Below are 19,135 nucleotides of genomic sequence, written 5' to 3' on the forward strand. Positions count from 1 at the left end.
CTCTCCGTCTCTCTCGCTGGGCGTGTTGCGTATCGATTATTATGCAATGCATTTCAACTTATCGATGTTCCTGTGAGTTTGTTATTGCTCCGCGCCTGAGATGTAGAATGATAATGGCGAAGATCGTTCATCTAAATACATGAACTGGGTGTTGCAGTTTACATAAAGAAAATGTGCGTTGGATTTTGTAAGCTATCGTTTGTGATTGAGCAGGCGTCGAGCTTGGAGATATTATTGTTCTGAGTTGTTATTTGAGAGGATTACAAGTTAATTTCCAGTCAAATAATATAATATATTTACTTAGGATATCCAAGTAATATAGATAATATTTTATTAATAATTTAATAAAATGTAAATAACGATTGCTTATTGCTTTCATTTTATTTTCATTGCTTTCTCATAGATCGAGTTATGATTGGTCGGTCGAATTTCGCATGAAAAAGAGTTATAAATTATCACGTGTTCAATGTTTGGCAGAATAACATGAAATTATTAAAAAAGCATTCATGGTTTTCAATGTATATTGAAGATACAGATAGCACTTCGTTTGAATTGTTTATTAGCATCCGAACATATAGTTTAACACGTGACCAGCAGCTTTTAAAAACTGAACGTTAATTCATGAGTTTTATTTTAGTTTCATTTCTTTCTCGTAGATGGACTTTTCATTAATCAATTAAATATAACACTTACGGTATGGTGTATTGACAATGGCTGTAGCATTTCATTCGTTACTCATGACTGATGAGTTTACAAAGATAATTAAGAAAATATCAATCGAACAACTTCTTCTCGCCTTTCATTCCAACATTAAAATACTTGAAATAAATGTCTGTAGCCAAAAATAACTCGAATGTATTTTATCTATATCTGTTCCATCTATTCGTAAGTTCAAACATTGAACTAAAGATTACTTTAAAACCATTTGATATTTGTACATCCGGTTCGAAATGCCATATTTACGCAGTAAATTTGATAAATTATCGATACAAGTATAATCCTGAACTTTCCACCTGCTACGAGGCAGATCCGCACGCGCACAAAAATATTTGTACAACTCTAAAATCTGTCTGCGAACTTGAACAACGAAGTTTTCCCACAACAAAAAGGAGAAGGAAAAAAACGACATTTCTGCAATTTTCATCATCAGGCTCAACCTTGAACTCCGAGCTCTCAGTGCGCGCGTGAAGAAAAAGGAAAAACTTTAGTACTCACTCTCTCTCGCACTCGCTTGCCACAAATCATCGGCCGCTTAAAGTTCCGTATATATGCACACCTAGGCGTTTCCAGTATATTGTTTCTTATTACCTCAGTGAACTTACAGAAAAAAAATTTGCGCCTCGGGTTCTTCTCCTCCTCCTTCTCTTCCTCGCGCAAATTCATTAAAGCCGATCCGACGATAAGGAAGTTTTATCCTATTAACAGGCAAGGATAAATTTATATCTCAGCTTGCGAGAGGGTTATCTGTTCCTCGAGAGAGGCTGCGGTGGAAAAATGATCTTACCAAGCGTTCTTTTACGTGCGACGATAAAAGCGCTCTTTTTTCTTTCCTCTCTTTCTCTCTCTCTCTCTGCCGCTTTCAAAAGTTTTATGCGTAGTTTTGTCTGGCGGCGTAGGAATGAAAATTGTTGCTGCTTCGTTCAACTCACACCTCGAGCAGCTCGACTTCCAAATAAATTTGCCGACGTAATGGCGTTTGTCGCGACAATACGTCTCCGGAAAACAGGCGGACGGAGCCGAGTTATCGTCCGACGCGTGCCACAACGAGGAGCGGCTCTGCGTACGAGGCCAACTTCGGTGGAGCTTCAATGGGAGTTGAATTCAGAGCACCCGGCAAGTTGGCAGCGTTGACGAACTTTCTGAATTGGCGCGTGGCGCGCGCGATCCTATTGCCGATCGCACGGCGAGCGGCCCGTCGCAGCGAGCCTCTGGAGCGTACGCAGCTCGACGGCTTGGCGATAGCACGCGGACAGCGAGCGAACGCTGATGCGGCGAGCGGAAAAGAAGCCGATGATTTACGACGAGCCGATGAGCTCGCGCGAAACGGAAAATGAAGGGAAACGAAAAAGAAAAGACCGCTAATGATCGTTCGGGCATCGATTGCCCGGTAATTTATTGTCTCCGCGAGTCCCGCGCGATCTTTCCCAACGTAATGTTCCGTTCGGTCGGCAACTTGCCAAATGGCCGACTCCCACGCGAGAGAGACCGGACACACATACGAGGCTGGCTCGCGCGCAGACTTCTCTCTTTTTCTTGGCGTTCTCTCCCCGGCACGTTTAAATCGTAAACATCGTAATTACGGACGCGACTTTCGTGGATTCAATTTGTTGCACGTGCGCGCTCGGCCGCGCTTCTCTTGCTCTACTCCTTCCTCTCCCGTTCCTCTCCGCTGCGAGAGCAAGGTGTCTAATTGAATAATGTTTACGGAATGTAACGTGTCGGTTGTGCCTTTTCGCGCTTGTTCTCGCTCTTCTCCTGTTCTTCTCCCTAGCTATTATTATTTGGCATTTTTCGGAGCTGCTTTTCTCCCTCGTTAGTGCCCAATTGCGATTCAATTTTGCACCTAGATCCTTATAAACCCCAAGCGTCGATCATCGCGTTGACGCTTAATTAGACAGCAAATCGCAATGGCTAATCTCCGTGAACGTTCCACGTGCGAGGGAAACATTATCGTTTCTCTTTATCACCGTGTATACGTATTCAAGAGCACCACTTGCTGAATGGCGTTTCCTGTCTCGCGTCAATCACGCTTTAGTCCGGTGTATCGCGCGAGGGAGAGGAAAGGAGCAGGAAAGAAGAAAAAACCAACAAAGTTGTTATTTCTATCTATATATTGCTGGCCAGGAAAAAAGGCGCCATTGAATGTTATTTTAGCCTACATTTGCTCCGCGCACAGATTCAAATCGTCTCATTAGATCTGGCCGCGAGACTTTAACGAGCGAATTTTACGATCGTATCAATCGAATAAATAAGCATCGCTCGAAACTGTGTACATATTGAATTTCACTTTAATTAGCACGAAAGAAACGAGTAAAATTTCAGATTCGGGACATCTTGCTCGTTTATACTTCTGTATAATAAAATGTAATAAAAAGCTCCACTTTCCAACTGCAATGAATCTTGTTTAAAATAAATAGCTCGTTTCATCTTGATTCAACGCCTCAACGCGAAGGAGAAAAGGGGGCAAAAGTATCTCTCTTGCCGCAATATAAATTCATCTAAACGTCTCTTTTAACTTGCTAAGAGTACATGCATTAAAAGCGCCTTATTACGAAGTTTCTACTCGCGACGGCGCGGCTCGAGACACACAGTGACTCGCAGTAAGGCATCTCCCGCGAGACACCTCGCGACGCGACGTAAACAGCACAGGACCCCATAGCGTCGCGCGCGCAAGGACGTTTAACAAGCTGCAATTAGAAAGTGACTTTTGAAAACCGGCCTCCGCTCGCCTGGCCGCGGCTTTTGTTCGCAAATCGCTGCAGGCTACTGCCCACGCGGGCCCGCGTCCGTGCGAGAGGGGCGGCCTGTCGCCGCGCCGGACTTTCGACACTGTCACCCACTGCGAGCCGACTGGCAACGACGGCCTCGCTTTCGGCGAGTCCAACTCAGCCCCTGCGGAGCCGGCAATGCGGAAGAGGGACGGATCGCTTTGTCAGTCAACGTTGCGATGTGTACGTATCGCGCGTGCGATTTATGACCCGGCCAACTCGCCTCGCGCGCGCCGGCCACGTAACCGCTCTCGGCCGATCCGCGCGAGTACAGCGCTGCCAGTGCGCCGGCCGGTCCGTCCCGAACCGACGAGGCGCGACGAGACCTCGCGGGGGTCGAACGTTCCGTCGCGGCGGGGTCGCGACGAGCAGCCGAAGCGCCCCCGCGCTCGGTCGTCCTCACAGGTCTCTTCGAGCGGCGCACTCGAGCGCGTCGAGAAGTCCGCTCTCGTGGGCGCGCGCGAGGCCACTCCGTTTCTCCGCGCGGCCCGCTTTCTATCGCGAATTGCAAATTCCGCTCTGTCTGCGCGCGCATTCGTTCGGCCGACCGGCCGATCTTGCACTGCCGAGGCCGGACGGCAATTTGCCGATTTCCGAAACTGCCAAACGAGCATGAAAAGCGAACCAACGTCTGTTACCAAAGAAAAGAAAATCTCGATTGATGGTGTACAAGCGCACTCAAATTTAATGCGCAACCATTTGAGATAACGAGTCGGCGAGATAGGACAACTTTTCTTCCTCGCCGAGGAAGCTCGAAAAAAAACCCGGTCAGATTATTATTGACTCACGGCATCTATCAACGAGAAAAATAAAAGACGAGGAGCGACAGTTTAGCAGTGCGTCACGCGCACACATATTAATTACAATCTTATTCCCTAAAATAAAAAGACTCACAAACCGTTCGTACAGATTGTAGTTCGCGATAGTAAAAGTAATAAATCAATCTCCACCGACAAAGAACAACGGTATAAAACGGAAGAGAAGTGCCTTCTCTTATCATCGAAGCTCGAAAACTATTGATTCCGGCGTGGTGTGCGTGCGCGCACGCGCGCACGTGTGTATCACTTGTCGTCGCCAAGGTCGTTTACCTCCGTGCGTTATTGCAGCATTTTTTTCAACCGCGCGCATCGTGTGCCAGCAGCGCAATCGCCGGAAATCGGTTTATACACGCACGGCTGCGTCAAGTAATTACCAAACAATTCAATAGTATTGATATGCGCATGATATGAGATCCGATTTTTCAATTGACGTGAGTCAGCGAAATTCACGCTTTTCGGGTCGCATTCGTAATGATCCAAGCGCGAGAACTTTCAATTGCCGTTTTATTTTTACACCCGCTTTTTCGGCACAATCAACTATTTCCATTCAGCGTGTGCGACAATTACACTATTGATTGTGTGCTAAATTTTTTGTCGATATTTTTATTGTAAACGACGCCGAATTTTTTTTCTTGTTTGTTACGCCGTTACGTCGATTGCACGAAAAAAACCTATAATTTTCCACAATGAGAAACGCGTCAATTATATCCTTTGCTCGTTTCCTGCGCCACTTTCACCACGGCTGTGGCGAAAAAAAAGAGAGAGAGAAATTCATACTGCTGCGAAAATTTACGAGCACGCGGTGCGGTTAGCACTGCTGCTCTCGATTTTCGTCCCGGACCATTACGCAAGTTCGAGAGCGCAACACGTGTGCTGCACTTGGCCCGCCCTGCACTGCAGCATGGATAAGCAGCTTTTTATCCGTGGGATTTAAATCATGCGAAAACACGCGGATGCCGCTGTTTTTATTTATTTTTTTCCTTATGAAGAAGCTTGCTAATGTATTGTGAGAAAATACATTTTTCGTGCTGTTTGATTACATGAGATATAACTTTGATAAATCTTTCAAAGATTCTTCATTCATGTATTTAAAGGATAAGGAAGTGGCACCGATGAAATTCCAACGTGGAAACATCGTACAAAACTAGAAAACAAAAGAAACTTTTTTTATGACTTGAACTTTAATTTCGACTAAACGAATACTAAGTATCGTGAGATTCTTCTTTATGTAATCATTAACAAATAGTTTTTGAACTAAAAATCTTGAAAAATGACATTTTTTTCGCGTTCTCATAATTTTGAAAACCCTCACTTTTTTAAATGTCAATATTTTTTTATCATTATACAACGCGAACGCTTACCCACACTTTGTAATTACAACTTTACCTCGCAAAATGCTGTACTCTAAGCGAGTGCAACACTTTGAATCAAAGATAAATAAATTCGGGCGTGCGTAAATAAGTGCACGCTGAAAAAAAAAAGGAAAAAAGGAAAAAAGCACACGCAATTTATGAACCCTCTCGCGTCCGTATCGAGGACTCCGCGGGCGCATAGGTGAATTAACAGTATATCGCGTAACTTTATTAATCGCCATTAAATTTCAATCACGCGGCAGCCCCGTAACCTCGATTCTTCTCTCTCTATCTCTCCCTCTCTCTCCTGTTATCAATCGAGTGACCTATTACACGGCATCGGGCACTTCCTACTCACCGTGTGTCGTTAAAAAAAAGTATAAAACGCGTGAGAGAATTAAGGGCGGTCGAGTTACGCAATAGCGTTCTTTTTAGCGACCTTGCGGACGCGCACGTTGGTTCTTTCATTCATAAAACGAAGATACGTAAATCAGCCGAAGGGTCGGCTTTTATCTTTTGGAGAAAGAAAATGCCAGCAGTTTCTCCAGGACGAGAGAAAAACGTTTATCAAACAGCTGGATGGATTTTTCCAGCGTATATTAAAATGAAGTTACTTTCATATTTATCACGCCCGCGTTGACTTTTTTACGAGCAGTGAATAGAATAAGAAATAGGATCTTTCTCAGTTGTTGAGATAAAGCTACATGTAGAAGCCCGTTGTGCGCCTCAGAATTTCCATGCATTTTAAATTATACGTCCAAAGTATGACGAGGATGAAAAATAAAGAGAAAATTCGTTATTGTGACAAAAGTAATTCACAATTCTTTCTCGTTAGAGCTCGAGCAGCAGCAGAGGCATCAAAAAGCGGTGGTTCCTTCTCGAGATCCCATTGAACTCGCATTATTTTCACTTAATCGGATGTAATTCTCACCAGAGAGAAGAGGCTGTTCGTGTACACACACACGTGTACACAAGTGCTCGAGGGGCCCATTTTTCAAGAAGACTCCCGCGGGTGCTGCAGTCGAAAAACTGCTGCCGCCTGACGATCCCTCGATAAATGCGCTCTCGTGTTTCACGACCAGGCGCACCGAAGTAATAGTGATAATAACGAACGCACTTGATTTTCGTAAATCAATCATCGGAAAAGCTAATTGGAGTGTACGCTCGATCGAAGCTGCTCAAACGCGTGAAAATCGATGCTTTTATCGATCCAATACGAGACAGGGTCAACTCTCCCTATGTTGAGTGAGATAAACGTTTGTTAGGAAATGTCGAGAAGCTTTCACTTGCAAGTGATGTCGATACGCAACGTCTCGGTATCGTAATAGTAAAATTTTTACGACGGGGGTATTCTGGAAGCACGGTAAAATGAGAAGTGACGCTTTACGCTGCCGTACATTGATAGAAATCGGGAAATTTTCAATTTGAAAATCAACCTTCGCTTTTTTTCTGGCAATGAAACGGCTCCAGTTATCCTTTATCGCCGATCACGGTGCGGAGTAACAGGCGTTTTTCACGAGCAGCTCAGCGATGAAAACGCACTGTTGCGCTTGTATTGCAGAACAACAATTAAAGTGATTTAACTCGCCTTCGACTTTTTCAATCGCGGAATATGTGCCACCGGCACGTGTTTAGCGACGCGTTTACGACAGACTGTCAAAAGGAGACATTTGCGAAACAGCAAACTGCACGGTGCGTACAATCGCCGCGCACCACGATTTTCTCCCCCCCCCCCCCCCCCCCAACGGGTTTGGCGATTCGCGTGGCTTTAACGAACCTTTGCTTATTACTACCACGAGGGTGAGTGACAATTGGCATGGATTTGAGCAAGTTAAGCGCGCGGATTACCATCGATAGGCTCCGCACGAGCAGGTTGACGCGTTTCAATTTACGTAATTTAGAAATCGCTGAAATTCATTGTATTTCGAGTCTGCCTACGCGTGGCAGACAGCTGCAACCCCCGCTTCCTGCGTGCGCGGCATCAAATGCACGCGCGTGCACGTAGGCGACGCGTTATACGCGACACATTTACGTCGATTTGCCTGCTTTATGGCTAATTAGATAATTAGAAGCTGTATCGATATTTTCTTTGCGTCGTTTGCGTTGACTCTACGTCGAGACCGGAAATAGTATAATGTATTCGGGTTATTGGTAAATGTATCATTATGCAAAATAATTTGTCTTTACTATTATAGTATTAAATGAAAATTTGAAAACGCTAATTACTCTCTGGATCGGAGGCCGTACGCACAAGCGGTGCAAAAAATTCACTACTCTATAGTTTGAAATTGCGATTTTAATTAATTTTGCGCGAACGTCTAATGCGAATCCAATTAAGAAGCAGTTCCGTTTCCGAATTGAAATTGCAATTTTGCTTTTTCCAGGTGCACAATTCTCCTCTCATTCGTATTGAAGGTATGGCATCTTCATTTACATTTGTATCCGTCAGCAAGGACTGTTCGTCTTGGATTTAGCGCCGAAATAGAGACGTCGCTTCGAAACATTAACGGCCAAGATATACAGCCCGTGGATTTGCCGATATCCTTGCACAACTCAGCCGCGTGAGAGAACGACAGCGGCGGCTCGACGCGAAAAACAGACGCCCGTGCGCTGCTGCTGTATAACGATACGAGTGTCGCGGGCGTGGGCGTTGCGATTGTAATTGCCTCGTTATACAAACACGCCGTGTACATACACGCGCGCCTTATCGGAAGATCGAGAAAACCATTTTTTTCCTTTCAGCGGCAACGCCCCGTAAAGGAAATAATATATGTAGCGAGCGATTTGGAGAAAAATGCAGAGCCGCTTTAATGAAGCCGCGAATACAAGGACGATAAATCAGTGGTGAGCGATCACACTTCCTACTTCTTCGACACCTTATGGACGATATCTTGGCGAGTTAGGCCTTTTTGTGTGTGTCGGCGACTTGGTTAACGATGTGACGGTCGTTCGATGCGGTTGACCAAAAGGCTCAGATCGAAATTTCTGATTTCTATTTGTTGCGTAATTGCTAATGGTAAGAGAGATTTAGTTGAATTTGATTTTGACGTCTTATCGTGAAATCTGGCATTATTATTTTTTATATATATTCCTAAAGACATGCCAAACAGAGTCATAATTTATATCCGCCGGGTCATTCTTGTCGTACCAGTAACGAGTTGTATTTTCTAAACAAAGCACAAAATAACAAACACACTTAATTTTTTACAGAGCATTTTTGTGTACCGCAGCGACACGCGTATCATAAAATGTAAACGAAGACTCTACAGATACATATGTTTCACGATACACGAAGATTATTGGAAACAAATGGGATTAGTATTTATCTTGTTGCAAAAACCATTTAACCCAATCAATTTGTCAAAATGTAAAATAGAGAAAATAAGTAAATTGAATATCTCGTATAAATGGCATCCAATAAAACAAACGCTTCAGGGTCGCACCGATGTAAAACTTAATTGACGCAGTAAAACGTTTTATTATTAAAAACAAAATCACGCACATAAACTTTATAACATTTTTTTATCGTTTTTTTTCTTCCTTTAGTAGCACCTTGCCGCTTCACAAAAACGTTCGCCATTCAATTACACCAAAAATTGTAAAAAGAAAATAAAAAATGAAGCTTTTACAGGCCTAAATAATTCACCGGCTGATTATTGTCTATTAAACCTGGAGAAGCGTAGCGGCTCATCAAAAACAAAACGGAGCGTAATTAACGCGCAGACGTCATTCGCTTGACTGCAGGTCATTAAAGAAATCTCTCTCCCTCTCGTATGTTTATGTGCAGCGAACAGGTGCTTCGTAAATCACCGACGCGACCCCCTAACGGTTATCCGCATCATACGCGATAAAAATCTTACGCGCGAGTCACTACTTGGACACTTTTTTTTTCCGAACATTAAAAGCAGTTACTGAATATTTGCAAGGATCGATGTGTATAAAAAGATTATAAGTAACTAAAAGATTATATGAAAGTTGACTTTTTAATTACGGATGTGCATAGATTACCTACCACAAAAGACAAAGAGCTTTTACTTAATCCAAGAATTTTCGTATCTATCTGGCTGAAACTTCGTCGTTTATCCGCAAAGTTTTATCGTTAAATTTATAGAATGAAAGGGAGATCAAATGTACAGTTTCTTCTTGCAATGTGTATAAGTAAACTTTTCCATTCCATGGGTAATGGAGCGTGAAAAATCGAAGGAAGTTTCGAACATTTGCCCTTTGAAATGTCCATTTACACACAGGCCATGAGTCAGATTCCCATTTTCATCTATATGACACTGCAGGAGGCAGTAAAAATCGATTTTTTGCCTAGAACCCCCAAGTGGTACACTGGCCAAATCACACTCATCGTTAAATCATCTTTAAAAACTCATTAGAATGCCTAGTATTTTAATCAGCCGAAATTGCTATCGCGTAAAAGCAAATTGACACACGCAATAATACTTTTAATGTACACATAAGGTTAAAGTAACCGGACGCAACTTTTTGATCATGAAACAGTAAAGCTCTTATTTGATCGGCGTCCTTTCCCCGTTATCTCATACAAAGCTGTCAGTTCATTATTCGAAAAAAGAAAAGAAAACGGAAAGGCAACGTAAAATAGTACGAATGTCGTTTGTGGCTCACCCGGTGTCGCCGATGTAGTCGAGCATTCGTATCTTGAGCATATCCGTTGGCGTGCAAAAGCAGCAGTGTACGAAGAAGACAAAAAATTAGCCGGATCTGCACCGCACAGAAAACTATCACTGGACACTTTATGCACACACGCACACACGTGAGTCAGCAGCAGCGGCTGTGGCAGCCGGTAAGTTGTCTGCTTTCTAACCTCGTGGCTTCGGAATACAGCTCAAGACGATGACAATCATCTGCCTTGGGTTCGCTCATGATATTATTATCCTCCAGCTATATCGCAACAATATCCCGTTAACGCCTGTCCCGGCACTGATAAAAGTCTCTACTCCTTCGCGGTCGCGCGCTTTGTTATTCGGAACGCCTCCGCGGCTCCGATCACGAAATGTGTGCCGATGACCGCGATACTTTCGCGCGCGCACCAGTGGTTTTATCCGTTTGTGTTCTCTGCTTTCAAAAACGACGATGCGCTGTCTTAGTATCGCAGGCACGACCGAACGCACTTGCTAGACTCGTCTAATCTTCGCGGACTCGAATTTGAAGCGAGGAGAGGCAACGAAACGTAGAAGCACATGCAGATAGTGGAGTAAGTTTATCGCGGTGCGCTCGCCGCGCGTAGACTGGCATCAGTGGCAGCGGAGCCGCTTAGGCCTCCGCAGTGTCTCCCTTCTACTCCGTCAAGCGGCGGCGACCGCCCGCGCCATGTGTAGATATAAACCAGCGAGAGAGAAAGAGAGAGAAAGGTCGCTGCTTGCTGCTGCATGTGTGTTTATTGATGCAACTGCAGCCTACTACCGCTTTATCAATGGCCAAACAAATGCACGTGTCGACCCCGTTGGTTCCTCTTTCTTTTTCTCTTTTCGGAGATGCAGGAAAGATGATGATGCACCGTATTACTTCACGAGCATTCGATTTCCAATGGGGATTATTAGATTGCAGTGGAGACAGCTTCTGATGGCTTGTTATTTTAGGAAATACTGGAAATGTGTCTTGTACTGTTTTGTCTGTTTCTTGTATCTATAATAGGTGCTGAACATCGGGGCTTGTGCTACATTTTTCACACGATGTGTTGCAGGGGGATATCGAGTATTTATCGTTGCCCTGTGTGACCTGTCGTTGTTATTTGGAATAATTAAAAAAAATACAAGATATCTTCTTCATTAATGTGCACGTCTCAGACGTGCACAATGCAAGTCTCGAATAAAATCCTGCAAGAGCTTGCAAGTTTAGTCAAATCTGAATAATTTCGTAAAGGATTAAATTAACTGCGTGATTTGGTTGTGCGCGGCGTATTTTGATTTAAATAGACAATCAGAATCCGAATATTCGTACGGATTGCGCAAAGGCAAGTATAATCTAGCGTTGCACTTCAACTGGAAATCTTTTCCAGCAACTGTTAACAGCGAGGTTGTATAAACTAGGTCAACGTCCTTGAATCCCGAAATAAATTATGAAAACACCAATGAATCCAGCAACTGGTCAGTACTCGCATTAATATTTCCCGTTCCCGTGCGTATACGTCGCACAAATTACATTTGCGCTCGCGCTTATCGGCCATACGTGCGACCGCAACGCCGCTAAAGTTTTTTTACAAACTGCAGCAGCGACATCATCGGCGTATCTCTCTCTCTCTCTCTCTCTCTCTCTCTTTCTCTCTCTCTCTCTTTCTCTCTCTTTCTCTCTCTCGATATCCGTAATCCGAATTACAGCCTGCGCGTTATCGCGCGAGCAAGAACTCGCGAGGCACTATCGACACGCCAGCCAGAAGGCAACAGCGACGTGCGCGCGCGCGTTCGTAGAAACTGGAGTGCGCGGGATATAAGGCGACGAAAGACGAGTGCGCGCGCCAAATTCCTCGAAATGCTTTCGCGCGCGCTCGCCAATCCCGATGCTCTCGCGGGCCATCGCGAGACGTACATGGCAAGGGCTTCTTTCAGCGTGTTTTTCAAACGCTCGTTCACCGTGACAAAATAAAAGCAGACGGGTTGTTGAAAAAAAAAAAAAAAAAAAATCTATCGAAGCAAGCGTTACACTGACGTACCTTGTATTAATGAAACGCGCGCACCCGAGCTTCCTTATGTCAAGTGCGAAGAATCTCTCGAAAAAAAGACCGCACAGTTATGAATATCCCGTGTATGTACCCGCATGACAGCGGTGGTGAACGCCTGGCATAAGAATATATAACGAAGAGAAGAGAAGCACACACGCGAAAGAAGAGACTGGAGTTTTTTTTTTTGTCGATAAGCGCAGGGGAGGAGAGTAATTTCGAGAGAATGGCTTTTAAACGAGAGTGGTCGCGCCGAAACTCCTTCGAATAGTGACCGAGGCTTGTCCAGATAACGGCCGAGTGTTTAAGGAGCCTTTTGTTTAATCAGATGCCGTAAGGTTTTTATACGCGGGAGTCGGAACAGATGTGTCGACGAGCGACTGCGACGTAGGAAGTGGGAGATAAAAAAGAAAATGCGTTCATTCGTGAATTTCTTTTCGGGAATCGCCTTACAGCTTCGTAAAGTAGTTCGTCTGTCTTTCGATTAAGCGGAAAGCGACATTGATCATCGTATGAATCAGTGATTACACAATTGCCATTCCGAGAGTAATTTACGAAGAGCGTCTGATTGTAAGTATCCATCATCGCCACTATTTATCTCTTCTGGAAACACAAAATAATAACTTTCTCTGAATCGTCTTATGCACCGCACATCTTTCGTCGGTATCCTTTTTTTATTTTTTTGCGCGCTCGCGGTGGTTCTCACACGTTGCATTCGAACGAAAAGAGAAAGAGAGAAGAGAGAGAAAGCGAAAAGTATTCTTGTTTTATTTCTGTCGGCATGGCCTGTTCCGCCGCCGAGTAGTTTGTCTGGGAAATCACATCAGCCGAAAGTCCTTACGGTCGTAAATTTAATTGGGCGTTCTTCTAATATCCGCTCGATTCTTCTTCTTGTTCGTTGTGCATAGTATACGACGACAGGTTTGATATACGCTCGTGTTGCTTGATTTAAAGCTGTTTACACGCGTTTACGGTGCAGCTCGCATATATATTTTGTATGCAATTAGCAGATGGAATATATCACGCTGGTCGGTTTTTTCCCGTTAACCACTCAAATGTATTAGGATTTGAAACATATTAGAAACTGATGTAATTCCAAATCAATTTGCGTACTGTGATAACGAATACAATTATTCATGCACTGATGCCATAGAATCGGCGTAAGTGTACTTGGAAGTTCAATATAAAATGCAAAAATTATCCAGTCTTCGGAAAATCCTGTGAATAATTCAAAGGTATATATTCTGGAATAGAACAAAAATCACTTACATTGCAAAAAAAAAGGGTGAAGAAGACGATTGTTCGAGCATCTAAAATTGATAAGAAAAGAAGAGAAAAGAAGTGATATTCCCTTAGTATATCAAGCTGCGATCGATCATTCAGTTCAATTTCAATCTTTACGTGTCAGCAGCCCCTTCATTTCGCATCCGACATGGTATCGCCTTATTCCCACGGGTCAATGAAACTTAGACGCCGCGACCGCTGAGATTCGTTTTTCGGACTATAATTTTCTGCCTTCGTATAATTGGTCTGCTAAATATATACCTACTTTGTCTGTTCCCCTGTCTGTTTCCGATTCTTATGTTGCCAATGCGTAGACAATGGAAAAGTATATGTAATCGACGATTGTGGCACGTTTTCTGACAAAGATTGAAAGAAAAGAAAGCATTTGCATGTTGCGATTGTGTCATTAATTGGCGATGTTTTGTATGAGGCCGAAGAGACGAGAAAAGGGAAAATGTACGTCTGTGTGGCATTTGTGTAAGTTCAGCTTGAACTTCCTTTAAACATGAAAAATCAGCTGGTACATTTTTGTCGAACAGTATTAATTATTTAGTAGTATATAAGACATGTGGAACTGAATAAATTTGCTGTCTTTTTCTCTGCGTACGTTTTATTACTTTAATCAAAGTAGCCTCGTACGTGGGATGTTGAACTGAAAGTACCATGAGATTTTTTTTATTACAGTTGATGTTAGTGTCAACATTATATTGCTTTTTAAGCGATGTCATTTTTGGAATTTACGAAAATATTTACGCAAGAAACGTTGATATTCAAGATTTCACGTGAACTGTAAGACGTCACCTTATCGAATTAAACGTCTATAGATCTATTCGACATTCTGTTGCTGATGTTCTTTTGTTGCAACTCAATAAAAGCACCAAGCTTGCTTTCAACCCCGAGCAATGTGCCTTGCGAACGTTTAACGGCTCCCAAAACCTAATTACAGAACAAACGAGCAAAAAAAAGAAAGGAAAAATCCTGACCCGGTTGCATTAGCGCGCTACGGCATATATAGCGTAGCAGCCGTGAGCGAGCGCCAACAATGCTCGCACAACCAGTTCTAGCTCTTCCCTCTCTCTTTTCCCCCCGCGAAAATTGTTGGGCAGCAGCACAGGCGGCGACTGTATAATCACCACGAGAACGAGAAACTCCTATGTATGCACACTCAATTTTCCTCGAGTACACTGACCTCTCTCTCTCTCTCTCTCTCGCTCTTCGGACAATGCGTCACAGACGCACACGCACACGCACACTACGTCGCAGCTTTTTTTCCTTTCAATCGTGAAATGTCGGTCAACTGGTTTGCAATGGGCTTCTGCGCGTTACTTGATTATTTGGTCATTCTCCTGAACCTAAAGGAGTGAACGGGTGATATCTAGATTTCTATTACTAGGTAATTCCAGCACGTACGCTTTTGTCTTTGGATCGTCATTGTATCGTTTGATTGTCAAAGTCACCATCCAACGTGGGGAAGCTATAGTGTGATTCTTTTGTTATACTGCGCTTTATCGAAATTTTATCGGCGATGAAAAGCTTCATTTGAAATCCAAAAGTGTGAACAGTCATGTATGTCGTCTCCCATATCACTTCTACTACGATGATTAATCAGAATGACGTACGTGATGTAATAATTGAGTCCTTGAAACTTCCTTTTACATTACATTTTATCAGCAACGAGATACGAATGGCCGATAGTAAAAGGACGCGCGCATTGTTACGCACCCGATAAAAAGACTCGTTTGTTAAATTAAGCGGCGTAGGCTGCGAAAATTTCATTCACATGCGTTGTCGGTAGCGTGAACTTGGAAAACTTTACAAAGAAAACGTATAGCTCGGATAATAAATTTGCCTCCTCGCTACGCTTTCAGTGAGTACCAGCACAATAGGTTTTCTCTCGTTCCAAATATATATCCACGCGCGCAAAAAAGAAAAACAAAAAAACAAAAAAAAGCAACGAAGCTTTTTGGTGAAACAGTCATTTATCTTCGCCGGAGTCTATCGGTCAGTATTCCAGAAACGCCTCGGCTCTTTTACGCACGAAATCCCGATTTATTCCTTCTTCTCTTTTCTCGAGGCTCGTTTACAATCCGTCCTCGTTCAAGCTTGCACGTTATTGACGTAAGAACGCCTTTATCTCAATTATTTTGAACTTTCATTTAATCATCTTTGCAGACGAAAGTTGTTCAAATATTCACGAGAGATTGGCTCGAAAAAAAGAGCGAAGGAATGGAAAATTTTATTCACCGAAAGCACATGAATAAATTGTGCCTCTCGCGCTGATTGACATCGAAGTGAAATACATTTTCACATTTACTTTTTTCCGCAAGGGTCCTTAAGATGTAGGTCGACTGTATATAGTTTGAAAAGAAACGAAATTAATCGTTTGCGTGCACTTGATCACGCCAGCGTGCAACTTCATTCAAAAAATTAATGTTAAAACCAATGTCAGGAGGTTACTTTGCTATCTACTAAACAAAACTTCCTTATCAGTTGACGCTACGAGCTACCGGAAAATCTCGACATTTTAAAAAATATACGTATGTGCACATGTACACACTGTGACTTTGTTAACAGAGTCGAAAAGTTAATACAGCTGGTGTCGAGGAAACGTAAGAATAAAGAATCCTGTTGAGTTACCTATTTATTCACGAGATCGTCATCGTCATCGTCGCTGCAGGTGAGTTTTCAAGCTTTCAATCTTAATAATTACACGAGCACGACATTTCATCGTGCCTCCGAGATATCGCAACATGATTATTTAGCTGGATGCGCTTTTTCTCTCTGTAGCCAGGTGCCAATTTCAATGGAAATATTTTGTCTTTACTCGACGAGCAACGCATGGTTGTTCTTTTATTTTAGCCGCGTCGCATTAATTTTCATTAATTAAATGAAGAGTTTAGTGTAGCGTGACGCGTCCGTGCTAAAACCGTCTAATTTGCTCGTAGTCTCGTGAGTTATCTTCTTTAACATTCGCTCGCTCACGGAATTTTCGGCGAGACGTAAATTTATACCTTTCGTCCTTAAAGTAAAGGATGGCACTTTAATGGGGACTCTTTTACGTACGACGTGATAAATTCTCGTTTTTGACGATATAAAGGGTTTTCTTGGAGTGATAATTTTCAGTAATTATTCACTTAAATTTTATTGTCTGATTTACTTCGATAATAACTTTTCGCGCGCGACTGCTGAAAAGCCCATTGAGCAATTACACGTCTATTCCAAAGGATATATCATATATCGTTCAGTACTTGGAGCACTTTCCCAACCAAGCCCACCAACAGCACGGTGCGCCAATGTCGTCTCAGCGATAAAAGATAAACAAGGAAGGCGCGTGCGGCAAACGCGTCATCGTCGCGGAAAGCGCGGCGCGTTGGCATTAATAAGTTTGCGCGGCGGCATGCGCAGGCATAATTATCCGCCACGAGGGCGCGCACCTGCACACACCGAGTCGTATAAACCCGACGCCGGAAAATTACAATCGTTACAGGGGTGGAATTCTAGGGACGTTTTCCGCGGAGGTGCACTTTGCGAAACGTCGTTCTCCGCATGGGAAATGCCGTTAAACGCAGCGCCAGCAGACTCGTTGCGAGCCCGTTTATACGAGGCGTAAAACTCGCAATAATCTTGCCCGTTTTACGCCAACAAGATCAAGGTTGCGATTCGCTCTCGCCAGATATGCCCGTTTCGGAAATGGCGCTCTGACTTATCGAATGATGCTGCCGCGCGCGTGCGGCATGCAAATGTCCCGGAGCATCGGCTGACGCGCCGGCGCCGTCAGCTATTTGCGCGCGCTCGTCAACTTTCCTGGCTCCAGCTATGACAGTGCCACGCAGATGAGAAACAAAGTCAAGCATCTGTAATTCGATTGGGCTGCTTTTGAAGGGACGTCGATCGACGTCGCCCGAGGAAAGAGCGAAAAGAAACGCGAGGAGTCCTCGACGAAAACTCGACGAAAGGCGCGGCAATTTGCATAAAACAATAGCCCGAGCGCGCATTAAGCCGGTTTAACATTATTTGAAAGTAAAGCGCGCGCCTTTCAAAGGAGCCTCGCGAGCGCGAAGCCTCCAGGCGTAACGCGCGCGTAGTCCTTTATCTACGACGTAAACGTATATACCCGCTACACAACTTGGATATGAGCCTGAGCCTCATAGCTACTCGCAAAAGTACCGGGTATAATGCAGCGCGCGCCTGTGTGTGTGTGTGTGTGTGTGACGGTAGTCGGTAGTTGGTATAATTTTGCGCTCATAGCGCATACACTCCATGATTTTCGCTTGTGTACGCTATAAATAATGACTAACCAGTGACTGTAGACTATCTAGTCCGCATCAAATTGACGTGTCGTATACAAAGCGTGCTTTGTAAAATATTTGGCTCTGCATTTAGGTGTGTTCATTGGAATGCTTGTAATAGCAACAATTTGGGTGCATCCCGTGGCTTCGGTCGAAGAGCGCGCCCGTGGCAATAGATAAACAATCACGAAGAGAGAGAGAGAGAGAGAGAGAGAGAGAGTGTCCCGTATGTATGCGGCGATTCATGAATCAGCGCGCAGGGCCAGGAAAAGTTTCTCTCGAACGCCTGGTGTTGATAGGGGCGCTCCTCGCCTGAATGAAAGAAAAAGGGGAGAAAATTTGAGAAAAGGGGGAAGAGAGGGAGAGCGTCGTAATAACATCAGCGCTCGAGTGTACACACGGAGAGCAGTGAAGGGAAAGTTTTCCAAATGTAGCCGTTAACGAGTCATCCGCTCTTCTCTTTGCACTGCGCTTCCTTCCTCGATACTCCCTTTGCCGACCACCAAATGAATTCGTCTCTCGTTGTTTGCCCGCGTCTAACGGAACAGACGCGAGCCAGCGTCGTATTATCGTCGACTTGATAGGGTGGGCCCAAGCTATTGGTTTCGATTGGAGGGTTTGACGAATTAAGAGAAAGACCACGTTGGCAAACGCATCGTTCGATTGCTCGTCTTGCAAGTGAACGTTATAGATTGCTCTCCGTCCAAATCTTAACATCGATTCGAGATTAATCATTGATAGACTTTTATCCATGGCTTATAAGTCTAAATTAATAATTGTATTCCATATTCGTGTATCGACAGTGAGATTTATAATCTTTACCATTTATTTTGAAAGAAAATTAATCAGCAATTCTAGCAATATGATACATCGAAGTAAATGCTTATCAAAAAGATAAATTGTCTTTTGAAACAGCTATATAGCATAAAATTTATTACTTCAACAGCAATTTGTCATTGTACTATGTTAATCTAGAAGCTGTTTCCCACTTCCTCAATTTGAAGTGAAACGCAGCAAGGTGCGTTCGACGTGAAATTTCTCGTTCTTTTATTATCCTGATAATCGAATACTTCAATGCACGTGATTTGCTTGCCTGAAAATCAGTCCTATTTTAAATAACTGAGGATCTGCAAAACCACTGAAATAATCTTTATGGAATGTAATGCAAAATACCTGTATCTTGGTGAAAGTAAGAACTATACGAATTTCTGATTTTACTGAC

At 43.5% G+C, this 19,135-nt stretch overlaps 1 protein-coding gene across 2 annotated transcripts in view; it reads right to left on the minus strand.

Moving 5' to 3' along the window:
• Positions 1-19,135, minus strand: part of LOC131666044 (rap1 GTPase-activating protein 1-like) — a 134,074-nt gene that overhangs the window by 94,931 nt on the left and 20,008 nt on the right. The window contains exon 1 of one of the 2 annotated variants that reach the window (XM_058938378.1): positions 10,291-10,797. The exons of the other annotated variant lie outside the window; for it this stretch is intronic. Within the exon in view, the coding sequence (XP_058794361.1) occupies positions 10,291-10,331 (41 nt within the window). The 5' untranslated portion in view covers positions 10,332-10,797. Of the gene's footprint in view, positions 1-10,290; positions 10,798-19,135 lie in introns of those variants that run through there. 2 annotated transcript variants of the gene reach the window in all.

Source organism: Phymastichus coffea, unplaced genomic scaffold (genome assembly GCF_024137745.1).
Source record: "Phymastichus coffea isolate CEN01 unplaced genomic scaffold, Cenicafe_Pcof_1.1 PCOF00056, whole genome shotgun sequence".
NCBI lineage: Eukaryota > Metazoa > Arthropoda > Insecta > Hymenoptera > Eulophidae > Phymastichus > Phymastichus coffea.